Source organism: Suncus etruscus, chromosome 8 (assembly GCF_024139225.1).
Source record: "Suncus etruscus isolate mSunEtr1 chromosome 8, mSunEtr1.pri.cur, whole genome shotgun sequence".
NCBI classification, from domain to species: Eukaryota; Metazoa; Chordata; class Mammalia; order Eulipotyphla; family Soricidae; genus Suncus; species Suncus etruscus.
The window spans coordinates 43,350,939-43,367,666 of record NC_064855.1 but is presented as its reverse complement, the minus strand read 5'-3'; the positions used below and the strand labels follow the sequence as shown (position 1 = coordinate 43,367,666).

Below are 16,728 nucleotides of genomic sequence, written 5' to 3'. Positions count from 1 at the left end.
TCTTCCCTGTGGTATCAGTAAACCATAAATATGTATACATAATGCAGCCCCCTTGCAAAAGAAGCAACATTACAAAATACTTAAAAGGGGCCCCCTTCACAAAAATCTGAGAACCCCTGATATTTCAACTATGAAATAGTATTTATCAGTAGTTGGTTTTTAATGTAGAAAACAATGAATTCCCAATGAAAGAATCTGGAAAAGTCTGAATGAAAATCTGCTGAAAATTACCTGAAAAACAAAGTAGTTACAAAAAATGGAAATATGCAATTTAAATATTCTTGCAAATGCTTTAACTGGTTTTAAGAATAGTTTGGCACCTCAAAACATACAATGACTATTTTCTACGCAGTTAAATCCAAAAACTAAGTTTCTGTTGCCATTTGCTTATTTATCTACATCTTGACTATTTGCAGTTTTTAGAAGTTCTTTGAAAATATTTGTGAAGTTATTAAAATGCATTGTACTTACAACTGAACTTAATAGATAGCTTTTATCAGTGTTTCCAAAACAAAACAAAAAAATTAAATGAAAAATAACCATAATTAAATGAACAAGCAATAAATGTCACATGTAAATACCTAAATAAATTATATACTTAAGAGAATTTGTAAAATAAAAATCCATCATTAAGAAATCCAGTTTAGGGGCCGGAGAGATAGCATGGAGGTAAGGCGTTTGCCTTTCATGCAGGAGGTCATCGGTTTGAATCCCGGCGCCCCATATGGTCCCCTGTGCCTGCCAGGAGCAATTTCTGAGCCTGGAGCCAGGAATAACCCCTGAGCACTGCCAGGTGTGACCCAAAAACCAAAAAAAAAAAAAAAAAAAAGAAATCCAGTTTAGGGCCCGGAGAGATAGCTCAACGGCGTTTGCCTTGCAAGCAGCCAATCCAGAACCAAAGGTGGTTGGTTCGAATCCCGGTGTCCCATATGGTCCCCCGTGCCTGCCAGGAGCTATTTCTGAGCAGACAGCCAGGAGTAATCCCTGAGCACCGCTGGGTGTGGCCCAAAAACCCAAAAAAAAAAAAAAAAAAAAAAAAGAAATCCAGTTTAACTAGAAGACATTTTAATTCTGAGTTACTTCTGTTAATATCAAGTTTAAAAATAATTCAGAGAAATTAGTTCAGACAGAAATATTAAAATAAACCCACAATTTTGACTATCTCACAAATTTCATACATCCATAAACTTTTTACCAATGGAATGCCATGGTAAATTTAAATTTTTTGTTGTTGTTGTTTTTGGGCCACACCCGGCGGTGCTCAGGGGTTACTCCTGGCTGTCTGCTCAGAAATAGCTCCTGGCAGGCACCGGGGACCATATGGGACACCGGGATTTGAACCAACCACCTTAGGTCCTGGATCGGCTGCTTGCAAGGCAAACACCGCTGTGCTATCTCTCTGGGCCCATAAATTTAATTTTACCTACAATTTTCAAAAGCATTGTATATGACATCTATACGTTCTTACTTTTGTTAATTTTAAGACAATTTTCCCAGTTTGCTTCCTTGTATTATTCAGCCATACCAACAGATCGGTTACTTAAAGCATCTAAGTTACAATTAGCCTAAAAAGAAAATAACAGCACAATCATATGGAAAATTTTTTATTTACTCCATTCAACATAAATAACTAGTTGATAATATAAAAAAATTAGTTGAGCATAGGATATAATTTTCTTATTTTAATCCAACTATTAAAACATACACGGAGTTGTTTTGTTAGTTAATAAATTCTTTTTTATCTGTAAGTGACTGAAAGAAAAGTTAAATAATTATGTGTTAGGAATGCCATCTCCAGAGTGGCACATACTGAGCTAATAAATCCAAAGGTTTCACTTAGGGCCATTATCAAATTATTACCTGAGCTAGCAACAATGCAAGTGAAAACAAGCCACCTTTCTTCATCTAAGACAATAAATACCATTACGCCATTACAAACTTTTAGCATAAAACATTAAGACTAAAAAGAATTATCTTCCTCAAACTTCCAATTAATTTTAGTATTTTATAGTTTGAAGAATACATATTAACTTTTTATATTCTTCACAATTTGTGCAAGTTAAAAAAAAGAAAGTTAAATTTTCCCATTAAGCTGGCATCTTGAACACATATGAAATAAAATTAATTTCAAAAACTCAAATCTAAAGATGCTTTCTTTATAATTGTCTAAATTTTCTTTTAAAAACTGTGAAAGCTGTAAGGCATCTGACACCTTGCCTGCACTAGCCTAGGATGGACTGCGGTTAAATCCCCCGGCATCCCATATGAACCCCCAAGCCAGGAATGATTTCTGAGCGCATAGCCAGGAGTAACCCTTGAGTGTCACCAGGTGTGGCCGAAAAACAAAACAAAACATTGTGAAAGTTATGAGCGATAGCTTAATAATGAGAAAACTAGTGTACTATTTCCCAGAATAATCAGAAAAATATGAATCATAGGGTCAAAAAATAGACCACCCTCATTCTGAATATTGAATATTTGAAAATATTCAAAAATGGCTCTCAATTAAAAATAAGTGATGAAATTTTCAAATTCCTACCCTAGACATATATACATACCTAAGCATAACAAGATGCTCAATTCCTGAATCACAATTTATGACTTAACCAATATATGATATTGACTTTTTTCTACCTCTTTAAATCATTTTCAAGTAAAAGTGATTAATAATTAATAAATTAATCCTAAACAAAGTATACCAAGGCATTAGTTTAGAAATTGCAATACACTTACGAAAAGATCTGACTATAAAGATTTAAAAAAAAATTTAGGTACTATGATAAAATTTTTTTCACAACACAAAAATCACATTAAATACTCTTCATATAGGATATTCCAAGAGAAAAAAATCAAGTACATATTAAGCCAGTATTTTTCTTTTTTCATTTTTGGAAGGCAAGGAACCTCCATGACAACCAAAGAAGCTGTGAACACAAAAAAGTGTATACTAGTATGTATTTTATTGATGTCTTTTAAGGGGCAGAAAAAGGTAGTACAGTGGTTAAGGCACAACACTTATCACGCACATGACAAACCTCAGGTGAGTATCTGGCATTGCAGGGTCCTCAATCCATTGAACAGAAAATGGCACCAAGGACTGAAACACAAGCTATGCATACTGGAGCCTTAAACTTGATACCATGGACCCTCTGCACTGTATGGTGCCCTGGTAGATTGTGCCCCCCAGCACTGCTGGATATGGCACCCTATTAAAACAAAAAAAAATTATTTTTGGCTCCTTTTCGCAGTACCTGGCAGCACTGCGGGTTTACTCCTGGCTCTGCGCTCACAAATTATTCCTGGCAGGTTTGGGAGGGACCACATGGGATGCTGGGGATTAAAGCCAGGTCGGCCAGCACAAGGCAAACAACCTACCTGCTGTGCTATAGCTCCAGCCCCACAAAATGAATTTTAATTGCTAGAATTTTCAAGATAATGAAGCCCAAGTAAGTGACCTATTCTAATCAGTCGTATAACAGCTACCCCCAGAGAACATACCTAGAAACAAAGCTATTTATCTTGAACTAAATCCACTGAGTTTGAGAAATAGAATAAAAATGACTGCTTATACAATTCAAGTCTTAATATACTGCATTTAACACTTATATTATTTTTAAAAACCTAATTAGCCAATAATCAATTAAAATAACTTTTGTATAGGGGGTAGAGCAACAGCACAGTGGTGGGGCATTTGCCTTGCACACAGCTGACCCGGGACGAACCTGGGTTCGATCCCCAGTGTCCCATATATTCCTTCAAGCCAGGAGAGATTTCTGAGCACACAGCTAGGAGTAACCCCTGAGCATCACCCGGGTGTGGCCCTAAAACAAACAAACAAAACCCTTTTGTGTAGTTTCACTTTTTGTGAAAGGGGATTTGCCACACACAGTAAGCAGTGCTTAGGATTTTCTCCTATGTTCGAAGACCATACAAGGTACCAGGGACTGAACTCATGTTAGAGACATGCAAGGCAAAAGCCCTGTACTAATTCTCTGGTTCCTTAGGTTTTACTTTTTCATTAAAAAGTACAAGAAGGGGACCGGAGAGATAGCCTGGAGGTAAGGCGTTTGCCTTTCATGCAGAAGGTCTGTGGTTCAAATCCCGGCATCCCATATGGTCCCCTGAGCCTGCCAATAGTGATTTCCGAGCATAGAGCCAGGAGTAAGCCCTGAGAGCTGCCGGTGTGACCCAAAAACCAAAAAAAAAAAAAAAAAAAAAAAAGTAACAAGGAGGAGCTGGAGCAGTGGGGCATGCAGTGAGGTGTTTGCCTTGCATGCACTGACCTAGGATGGACTGCTGTTAGATCCACTGGCATCCTCCAAGTCAGGAGTGATTTCTGAGCACATAGCCAGGAGTAGGTATGGCCCAAAAACCAAAAAAAAAAAAAAAAAGTAACAAGAAGATAAATACTAATTATGTTTAAGGACCAAAACAAATTTGAAGGAAAAATATCTTATTCATTCAGGGCTAAAGATAGAATAAACAGATTAAGGCTGTCAACCCTGGCACTACATGGTCCCGAGTATCACGGAACGGAACCCAAAGCACAGAGCTGAGAGTATCCCCCAGAATTACTGGGTGTGCCCCAAAGAAAAAAAATTATTCACTCAAAATCTACTCTGTTCTAGTACATGCCTTAAATTCTTTATAATTTGAAGGAATTAAAAATCTTAATATCTATTCAATATTTTTGGTGTATTTTTGCATATTTTGTCAAAAGATATGCCTAAAATATACTTTTTCATAAAAAAGACCTACATGCCATTTCTTTTCAGGAAATAGTAATCGTATCTTTGAAAGACAATTATTTCTGGAATTCAGTGAAAAATGAAACTTCGTTAAGTACCAATAGATTAAACCTATAGCAGATAAAAGTTAAATCCAAAGATAGGTAAATAAATTCTACAATCTATTTTATTCTACAACCTTATAGTGAGAATGTCAAGAACTTTTCCTAGACCTAGAACAAAAATAACATTTGTGAATGAGAAGTGTTGGAAGATAATGAAGGATAAAGTGGTTTGCTGAAAGTAAAATAATTCATTTCATTCAATTCAATCCATTCATTTCAATATTTTTTGAATTTTGAATTTTAGCTCATTTGACTGTCCTTTTAATAGCTAATGAATTCAGAAATCCACATAATAGGATATACCAACCAAGTTCCAATGATTCAGGCAGTATTTTCATGAACAGGAAGTAGAATCAGCATATTCATATGTTAGAACTATGTAAAATAGTAAAGCTTTATAGTTAATGTAACTTTTTAATTTAATTTCACCTGAAATTTAGGCTTTGATACCCAACTGAGATCAATGAAATGCCAACCTACACCTAAATTAATCTCTATTTAGAAAGCTTAAGCAAATAGAATAGCTTTAATAGGGCCCGGAGAGATAGCACAGCGGCGGCGTTTGCCTTGCAAGCAGCCGATCCAGGACTTAAGGTGGTTGGTTCGAATCCCGGTGTCCCATATGGTCCCCCGTGCCTGCCAGGAGCTATTTCTGAGCAGACAGCCAGGAGTAACCCCTGAGCACCACCGGGTGTGGCCCAAAAACCAAAAAAAAAAAAAAATAATAACAGCTTTAATAAAATTTTTCATTAAACATTAAGATCTTGGGGCCGGAGAGATAGCATGGAGGTAAGGCGTTTGCCTTTTTTTTTTTTAAATATAATTTTTATTTTGATCAGAGTGGCTTACATAATGTTGACAATAATATTTTAGGTACATATTTACATAAAATTAGGGGGGATTTCCATCACCAATTTGTCCTCCCTACACCTCCGTTTTTGTCCTACCTCCCATATGCTCTTCCCTCACCCCCAGGGCTGCCAGAATATGTGGTCCCCTCTGTACCTAGCCTACTACTTAGTAGTCTTGCACCTGTTTGGTCCTGGTGCCTCACTTATTTCCCCCTCTAACTGGGGGGCAGGACTAGCTAGTTCAAGTTATGTGGTTTTGTTTGAAGAAAAGGAAAGTAATAAACTGGGGTAAAAGTCTAATACGCCGAAAATAAGCGGAATTCTTCTAGAGGCTCTCATCATCGGTTTGAGAGATGAAGGAGAAAAAGGTGAAACACTCCACCAGTACAAAAAGAAGTGTCAAATATCCAGTGAGGACTCCAACAATAATGATAAGCACCACAAAAAAAAAAAAAAAAAAAAAAAAACACGCCACGGTCTTGCCTTCCATGCAGAAGGTCATCAGTTCGAATCCCGGCGTCCCATATGGTCCCCCGTGCCTGCCAGGAGCAATTTCTGAGCATGGAGCCAGGAGTAACCCCTAAGCACTGCCGGGTGTGACCCAAAAACCACACCAAAAAAAATAAAAACCATTAAAATCTTAACTTTTAACTCCACCAATACTTAAAAAATACTTTTAAAAAAATTGGCAAGACTGAACTAGCCTGATTAAAAACGTAAGCAAAATATTTATTTTTGGAAAAGGGATTGTGAACAATTAAGAAAGTCAAAATTTCCTGATTGAAACACCGATATCACTATTGTGGGTACTCTATATACACTGTTCAGAGAAGTCTGGACAATCTTAGATAAATTTTAGATGTATAGTTGATATGTACATTATGTTCATAGAAAAAAATGTAGAACGCACCTCAATGGGAGAAAAACCATAGCAGCAGTTTTACAAGTAAAACTTTTAGGCTACCAGGGATATTCAATTCTGAAACTGCTCTCTAGGGAAGAAGGGAAAATGTTTACAAATTTAACTGAACCTAAAAAGAGCCAAAGTAGATGAAAAAGGGGGCAAATGAAGGGAAGGGTCAGAAGGGAAGGGGGAAAAATCACATGGGAAGTAAGAAAGGTAGGGAGAAAGAGGAATTGTTAAGATTCTTGACAACACAATGTAATACTGCACCTAAATACATTTGATATTATGTTTGTTTTGATAGAATCAAAGCCAGTGATTTACTTTCCAACTGAATTAAGATCAGTTGTACCTTGGAGGTACAACTACTGCCATAATGATCTAGAGAGGTTTTTGGGGCTTCATTTAGTATGTTTATTTCATTCCATTCCAATTTATAAAACTTTTGGTTTCTGTTTTGTTTTTTCAGGCCACATCCTGCTGTGTGGGGTTACTCCTGGTCCTGCATTCAGGAATCATTCCTGGTGGGCTTTAGGGACCATATGGGGTAATGGGAATTGAATTCACGTTGGCCATGTACAAGGCAAGTGCCCTATCACTCTGGCCCCTATAAAACTTTCTGAGACTGAGACGAAGTGATCAGTACAAGATTTATAAACAAGCTGTGAGGATAAAGACACATGGTAACACTTGCTTAGCACAGAAGTATGAATTCAGTATCAGTTCATCAGAAAGATATTTTTATTAAAATTATATTCTAAATGCAAAATTTTAATAAAATTTTAAGTAATCAGTCTTCAAAATAAATAGGACTCGCAAAAAGTTAGACTATACCTCAGAAACTCATGGGTATATTTATTTCAAGTCTTCTGACATTTTGGATTAACTTACATTAACTTATAAGAAAATAATTGTGGGGGCAGGCGAGGTGGCGCTAGAGGTAAGGTGTAAGCGCCTTGCAAGCGCTGGCCAAGGAAAGGACCATGGTTCGATCCCCCAGGGTCCCATATGGTACCCCCAAGCCAGGGGCAATTTCTGAGCACGTAGCCAGGAGTAACCCCTGAGCATCAAACGGGTGTGGCCAGAAAAACCAAAAAAAAAAAAAAATAATAATAATAATAATAGTAAAAAAAAAATAATTGTGATGTCCAATTTTCCCTGCCACAATGAACCCTACTAATTTTTAAGTTGGCACTGTAGATTTATTTGAAATATATATCTAACCTTATTTTTCAGAATATATGGAATTTATAGAACTTCAAATTTTAGTACAAAAGGACTTTTGAATATATATACACATGAATATTCTCTTACACTTTTACAGTTTTTAAGAGAAATAACATCACTAATGTAAAAATTATAGAAATAATATAAGGTGCTGAGAGATTTTCTTAAAGTAAAATGTTTTCCCTTTATAAATTTTTAGTGCTTTTAAACATCCTGATTATTAATTTTTGTTCACATTTAAGCTTTGCTTTAAAAAACTTTCAACTTTCATTTGGTCTACTGTAAGAAAACCTAGAAAACAGAACTCAATGTATTTAAATGCAAATCACTTAAATATACAACGTTAGATCTTATAAACTAATAACAAATGGTTGCTTACAATGGATATCTGGAATATACTGAAATAGTTACTCAACTTACCTGGAGCTAATCCAGCGGTAGCAGGACTTCCCATTGATGGGTGACAGAAAACTTGAGAGAAAGCAGACATATTTGACTGGGACACGTTACTCAGCCTGGAGGTTGATCCTCCTTTAGGAATAAACTCGCTTGCAGTAGGATTTGGTGTCTATTTAAAAATCAAATATAGTAAGTTAACACACTTTAAGTCCAAAGAAAACACTGAATTTACTATATGCACTATTCTACAGTACTTCATTTAACTGAGTAAAAATATTCTACTGAAAGGATTTGGGGGGGGATTTATAAAAGAGTTAGTTTCCCTATTTTGATACTGTATAATAAAGTTATTTGAAGAAAAAAAATCAATCAAATAACAGGATTTTATTTGCTTAAATTAATTTCAGAAACATGTAAAAATTTTGCTTTTCTTATCAAACATTTGTCATTTCCAAACTCTTAACAAGTCATAGAGGCCCAAGATGGTTGACACTCCCCCAAAACTGAGTGACAAATTTCAAGTAAAACATCTTTCATAATTTCTACAAAACTAAGAGTAGAATTATCTCTATACCAAAAGTAACGACTTCCCATTCAAAAATATTAAATTTACCAATAATCTATTACAGTGTCACAGAACAAAATGAAAATAAAAACAAAAATAAACATGTAGGAAGAATCAAAATAGAAGGAAAATAAAATCTTCACTGCCATACTATGGCAATAATATTCAAGTGTTTATCATTTAAAAATAAACTAGTAATTATCAGTTCATTCTAATTCAAAAATAGCCCGTTTTATCCACTGAAAGCAAATGAATATCCTAAATGTTTTTCTAAAAAGTAACCATTTGAAATTAAACGTAACTTTAAGAATGCAATATTCATAGTTTAGTCTATAATTTAGATATACATATACACCAAACAAGGTTGGAGAGAAAGCTCTTTGTATACAAGAAATCCAGGTTCTAATTCTGGTACCACATAGTCCTCAGAGCAACAAATGGCACAGAACCCAGAATTAGATGCCAAGCACTGTTCAAGAGACCCAAAAACTAAAAAAGCCAGGCCAAAGTCAGCTGGCAGAACACTTAATGGGTCAGATGGCTGAGCACTTGACTTGCATACAGCAACCAGAATTTGATCACCAGTACCATGTATGATCCTCTGACCCCACCCCCTCCAGAAGTGATACCTAGGCACAGAGTCAGGAATAAACTCTGGCACCGCAAGTGTGGCCCAAAACAACAACAACATTAAACAGAAACAAAATTCTAATTTAAAAAAAGATGACAATTGGGTGGAAGTGGTAGCGAAAGAGGTAGGGTGTTTGTCTTGCACGCAGCTAACCTGGGACGGACTGTGGTTCTATCCCCCAGCATCCCATATAGTCCTCCAAGCAAGGAGCGATTTCTGAGCGCATATCCAGGAGTATCCCCTGAGCGTCACCAGGTGTAACCCAAAAACCAAAATAAATAATTTAAATAGCAGAGAAGAACAAATTACTATACAATCAAGGATAATTTTTTAGGGGCTAGAGAGATAATACAGCAGAAAGGGCACATGTTTTGTATATGGCCAAAAGGTTCAAAATACCACCCACTGCCAGGAATAATTCCTGAGTACAAAACCAGGAGTAACCTCTGAGACTGGTGAGTGGCCCTAAAACAATAGCAGAAAAATAGTAACTTCCAGAGGCTATAGAAATAGGACAGCAGAAAGATGTGCATATAAATCTACTGACCTAGACTGAACTCCCAGCATTCTAATATGAGTGATGTTTCTCTTTATCTTAATGTAGATATATTTATTTAAAATAGAATATTAATGAATCGATCACAAATTGTAATCATGAGGCATTCTACTAAATAGTAGGAGATCAGAAAACTATGAATAGTCAAAAACATATAAAATCCATCTTTAAATAAATTGAATCTAATAACCGAAAAATCCATAAACAAGCTAAAGCAAAATAGAATGAAGAAAAAATAAGATAACACAATACTTGACTATACGTCATCTATGTATTTATTCTATTGGGACAGATTTGTGTCAGGTCACTGTTCTAATTTACAAGATGTCACAAGCTATCAACCCCAAACAAAGGTGTTTCCCCCAACTTCCTCCTTTAAACCTCTTCCTTTGATGTTTCTTGAGCTGAGAGATCAGAGAAAATCCTGAGTGCCACCAGAAGTAGCCCCAAAATAAACCACAAAAAAAAAAAAAGAAAAGAGAAAGAAACTTCCAAATTAAGATTCTTTTTGATGTTCTATTTTTTTTGGCTTTGGGGTCGTCCCTGGAAATGCTCAAGGCTTATTCCTGGCTCTAAACTCAGGAAGCACTCCTCAAATTCAAGTTCCAAACTACCAAATTAAATTTCAAAATATTAGCTTTGGGAGGCAATAAATAAGATAGGGTAATTTTAAACTTTAAAATAAAAGATATTACCAATAAAGTACCAGCAAAGATTATATATAGAGCAATAAAATCCAGAAGAAAAATTAATTTGGGCTTAAAAATTGAGTAAGATACACAAAATCAAACTCTTAGTGAAAAAAAACAAAGTCAAATAGCATCTTAAAAAAAGGTTAGTTTGGTTGTATTAAATATATACACACAAAAGAAACTTTTTGCTGTTACATATAAAACATAAAATTTCATGGGAAATGAAAAAAGATCTGAGCCAACATTATACAAAGATAAAGAAAAATATTATTTTGTTAATTTTGTTTGTATGTGTTTTGGGAGGAGTAGTAATACCCAGCAGTGCTTGGGGGTTACTACTGACTCTGTGCTCAGAAATTGCTCCTGGCAGGTTCAGAGGACCATCTGGGATGCCAGAGAGCGAAGCCAGTTGGTTCCAGGTCAGCTACATATTCACAGCCCACTGTGCTATCACTCCTGTCCATTTGTATGTTAATTAAAGCCTTCCAAATTATAAAGTTTTCAAAAGCAGAGGTATATTCCTTAAAGGTATGGGCAGTTCTTTAAATTGTGAGGTAAAAAATAAATGTATTTTACTGATGCAGAAATCTTACATTGCAAAGAGCAAATGAATGGATACTTGATGGATCACTTTAGAATGGAATTAGAGCCAGGGACCGGAGCTGTGGCGCTAGAGATAAGGCATCTGCCCTGAAAGCACTAGCCTAGGACAGACTGCAGTTCGATCTTCTGGCACCCCAAAGATAGGAGCGATTTCTGAGCTCATAGCTAGGAGTAACCCTTGAGCATCACTGGGTGTGGCCCCCCCCCCCAAAAAAAAAGAATTAGAGCCAATTAATCCTGAATCTATATTTTAAAAGGTCATACTCTAAAGAAAAGCAATATAGTATATCTTGGTAAAAGAATCCAAATGCCCAGCAAAATTACAGTCTCAGAAAGAAAAGAGAACTGCATGAACATACAAGTATGGTTAGTAACATATTTCTAAAATAACAAGTATCAATTTTAATTTCACTTGTACCCTATGTATACCATAAAAAAGTAGCTCAATGATTTCAAAGCAGTAGCTTCTCAACATTAGGTTTAAGATTAATCTGAAAGCTTACTTTTAAAAGGACTCTATAAAGAAAAGGCAGAAAATTTATTCCATCTTTCCAAAAAAAAAATATAATGTATTATGAAAGCTTATTCTACCTTTCCCAAAATGAAATATGAAATTTCCTTATAACAAATTATTAAAACAAAGTTTCACAACAAAAATTTAAACAATGAATTCAACTGTTAGAAATTTAACAATTGCTCAGGTAAAACACAATTTAAAATGGCAGTATTCCCTTCAGTTTGGAAGTTCGTTTAATTCAATTTTGAGTATTTTAGAATAGAGAAAAGGTAAAAAAAAATTAAATGGTAGAAGAAAATTTACATAGGATTCATATGCTACACAAACCAGGTCTGGAAAGTCCTAAACTATGATGACAGACAATATAAATGCCTTTCGATTCATTAGAAAACTATCAGTTATTTTTTCATTATGAAAAATGAGCGTTACTTTCACAATAAGATTAAAATAAAAATGTAAATAAAAAATAACTAAAAGACGTGTTACTAAACATACTTTAATATTATGGCTTAAAATACAAATAAAGGTTTATAAAGAAACAAAAATAGCACAGGCATATGTTAACATGTTTTTTGGAAAGCAAAACTGGTTAAAAAAAAGTCATCACATTAAAATGAGCTATGAGGGGCCAGAGAGATAGTAGAATGGCAGCCTCCCCCCTACCCAGGGAGCCGGTTGGATTCCTGGCATCCCAGATGGTCTCCCAGCCAGGTAGGTGCGATTTCTGAGTGCAGAGCCAGGGGCGACCCTGTGAGATGCTAAGTGTGACCCAAAGACCAATCAATCAATCGATCAATAAATAAAGTTTAAAAATAAAATAAAATGAGCTATGAATTAATCAAAAAACCAGCCATTTTCATAGCTATAGAACACAGAGGTACTATCTACTGCGAAGATTTAAGGACCTGGGCTATAAAAATCACTTGCCTAACTTCAACACTGGTTAGAATGAGGTTAGTGAGTAGTGAGAAAAAATACAAATATTTTACTTCTACCCTATGCATGATTGGTTAATCACATCATAATAATTAAGATTTACCTTATATTAAATATTAAAACATATTAAATGTTTTATAATTATTTTAAATAAGATTACTGTTTTAATCTAGATTTCTAGCTAACCAAAATTGAGTAATTCCTATTATTAGTGACTGATAAAAAGTTTTGATTCTTTTTAACAAAGATAGTAAATTTTCTAATGAGGTTTCTAGCTCAGTTTTAATAAACTCTTATCATTATTTTAAACTATAAAGTGATAACATTAAAATTCAGTATTTAATATTTGGGGGCCTCCACTATAGAAAAAATATTTTTAATACCACAAAAATTGAGACTAATAAAAGGTCAATGAGATAACACATAAATTGAGACTAATTTATAGGGTTAGAGAGAGAGGACAACAGGTAGGATGCCTGCCTTACATGCAACCAACCTGGGTTCAATCCCCCTGCATATGGTCTGTGCTCTACCAGGAGTAGAAAGCACAGGAGCACAGAGCCAGAAGTAAAAGCCCTGAAGAAAGCCAGGTATCTGAGGGAAAAGAGTGGGAGAGGAGGGAGGGCATGAAAGAGGGAGAGAAACACATTTAATGTAAACTACAACCAAATTAAAATTGCAAGGAGAAAAGAGAGGGGGGTGGGAGAGTCAATATTACTCATGCAAAAGAAATTGAATTTTAAAATAAAATCAATTACCCATTTTAATTCAACAATATTTATATTAAATAGTATAAAACAGTATGAAACACTTCACTTTAAATGTCAAACTCTTATAAAGCAAATAAAGTTACCTTAAGTTATTTACAGAAAAAGAAAGTTGTTTTAAGGCAATAAGATGTGATCAAGAAGCCATTAATATCCTACCTGCTGATCAGGCAGTTAATAAACTCATAAAACTATAAAATACTTTCTACAGTTTAACTCTTTAGAATCAAGTTCAATTTGATATTGATATATATCTAAGTAGCTTTATAACTTACTACCAATAATTCTTTTTAATATCTTTATTTAAGCATCATGATTACAAACATGTTTGTGGTTGGATTTTAGTTATAAAAAAAGAACAACACCCCTTCACCTGTGTATCACCAATGCCCTCCCCATCTCCCTCCTACCCCAATCCCTGCCTGTATTCTGGGCAGGCATTCTATTTCTCTCACTCACTACCATTATCATGATAGTTGTCTCTAACTGAATTCACCACTCTTTGTGGTAAGCTTCATTCATGGGCGGGACCTTCCAGCCCTCATCTCTACTGTCTCTGGGTATTATTACAATAATGTCTTTCATTTTTCTTAAATCCAACAGATGAGTGAGACTATTCTTATTTTACTCAGCATGATAGTTTCTATGTCCATCCATGTATAAGAAAGTTTCATGATTCCTTTTTTCCATTGTGTATTTCACTGTGTATATGTACAACAGTTTCTTACGCCACTCATCTTTTGTCGGGCATCTGGGTTGTTTCCAGATTCTGGCTTTTGTAAATAGCGCTGCAATGAATATAGGTGTGCAGAAGGCATTTTTTGTATTGTATTTTTGTGTTCCTGAGAGATATAGCTGGATCATATGGGAGCATTATTTCCAGGTTTTTTTTTTGAGGAATCTCCATATTGTTTTCCATAAAAGCTGATCTAGATGGCATTCCCATCAGTAGTGAATGAGAGTTCCTTTTTCCCTGCATCCCCACCATATAGGCACATCATCTATTTTAAAGGTTTTTGGGGGTTTTGTTTCATTTGCTGTTTGTTTTTGGCAAAAGCTCAATTATTACAGCATTTGCTTTTTAAAAGATCATTGTTTCCTTCACTGAAGAGGATTTGCAACTCTGTTTAAAATATACTGTGAGGGAGCTGGGGCCATAGCACAGCTGTAGGGCATTTGCCTGGCATGTGGCAGATCCATGGCATCCCATATGGTCCCCCAAGCCTGCCAGGAGCAGTTTCTGAATACAGAGCCAGGAATAACCCGAGAGCTACAGGGGGTGTGGCAGAAAAAACAAACAAACAAAAAAGAAAATATACTATGTAAGCTTATTTCTGGACTTCATTCCATTAGAACCAATCATCTTCATGCTATATTGAGTAAGTCCTGATGTCAGCTAGTTCATTTACTTCAAAATAAGTTCATGTACTTCAAAATAAGTCCTGAAGTTAGCTAGTTCGTGTATAAGTTTCTTTTTTAAACTGAGTTGGTTTCTAGGACCTTTGCATTTCAGATATTAGAAAAAGGTTGTCAATATCTACTAAACAGTCTGCCTGACTCTGAGATTTAAGTGAATTTAAAGATGAATTAGGTGGAAAGGGACATCTGGAAAATACTGAGCTTCAATGAAAATAAGTGCGTGCGTGCGTGCGTGCGTGTGTGCGTGTGTGTGTGTGTGTGTAAAATACTGAGCTTCAACGAAAATAACTGTGTGTGTGTATGTGTGAATACTGAGCTTTAATGAAAATAATAAACTGTGTGTGTGTGTTTGTTTTCTTTCATCTCAGGAATATTTTAAAATTCTCAATTACAGACCTTCAAATCTTTATCAGATTGAGTGCTAATATAGATCACCGATATTATCATAAAAGATATATTTATTCTATAATTTATGAGTTTGTTCTATGTGTGACTACTACGCATTTTTCCCATAATTCTATAACAAACTACTACATAATTTGGATTTTTTTATACCTTAAAGAGAAATTTGTTGTTAGTTATGAAAATCCAAAAACCATAGGTCACACACTTCCTTCAGACACTGAAGCAGAATCCATTCGATGCTTCTCTTTTAGCCAATCAGTGCCTTGCATATAGCTTCAATTTTTGTTCCATATTTAGTATTTTAGTATTTTCTCCTCTGTGTGTAATCTCCATCTGCCTCAGTTTTCTAAGGATGCTTTTCAATGGAATTTGCACCCACTACAATATTCAGGATGACTTCAAGATCCTTTATTACATCTGTAAAGACTTTTAACTAAGGTAATGGGCCAAAGAGATAGTACAGGAAGTAAAGCACTTGTCTTGCATACTGTTGATCCATTCAATTTTCGAGAAATACTAAGTACCTCTGAGCCCTGGCAAGGAGCACTTAAGAGCACAGAGCCAGGAACAATCCTCTGAGCACCAGCAGGTATTTCCCAACCTCTCACTTCCCCTCCACCTTCAAAGATAACATCTGCACATTCAATGGATTAGGAAATAACCGTGTCTTCTACTCATTCAGTACACAATAAAAGGGGGGGAAAAACTTATGTAGTTGAGAATCATGACTTTCTATCATAAAAGTTGACAGAACTCAATTGTTCTAAAAGGTCTTGGATAGATTTAACCTAATTATCTACAAATGTATTCACTATTGAGGATCTCTACTTTAACTAGAAATTTATCTCTGGATGATTTTTTCCCTTGTTTTTCTCAATTAGACTGTCTCATATCTTCTGATATTTTTTCACAACATTCAGTAAAATGCTAAGAAGTAGTAAAAAGTGACATATTTGCCTTCTAATTTTAAGAAAAAGGCATTTAGAAGGGGGATAAGGGAAATAGGGGACAGTGGTGGCAGGAATGTTGCACTGGTGGGGGGTGCATTTTATGACAGAAATCCAATTACAAACGTGTTTTTAACCATGGTGCTTAAATAAATTAATTTTTAAAGGGGGGAAGAGTAATTAGAATTTTTAGAGCTTCATTTTTATCATTAAGTATGACATTAGCTATAGCTTTTTCAACATATGTTCTTTCAACATAAAAGATGCTCATTTATCGGAATTGGACTTTGTCCATATTTTCCTATTTATTGATAAATTTTCTCTTTATGGTTTTTTTTTTTTGCTTTGTTTTGTTTTGCAAATGTTTTCATCTGGTTTGGTTTCTATACTAATTTTAACCTTAAAGATTGGAAGTAGTTGTGTTTCTCCTTTTGAGTGTCTTGAAAAAGTGTGTTTA

General features: G+C 35.1%; 1 protein-coding gene across 1 annotated transcript in view; it reads right to left on the bottom strand.

The window, feature by feature from the left end:
- PAN3 (poly(A) specific ribonuclease subunit PAN3) overlaps positions 1-16,728 on the bottom strand; it is a 151,362-nt gene that overhangs the window by 72,880 nt on the left and 61,754 nt on the right. Inside the window, exon 6 of the mRNA XM_049778347.1 lies at positions 8,255-8,402. Coding sequence (XP_049634304.1) covers positions 8,255-8,402 — 148 coding nt within the window. The remainder of the gene's footprint in view (positions 1-8,254; positions 8,403-16,728) is intronic.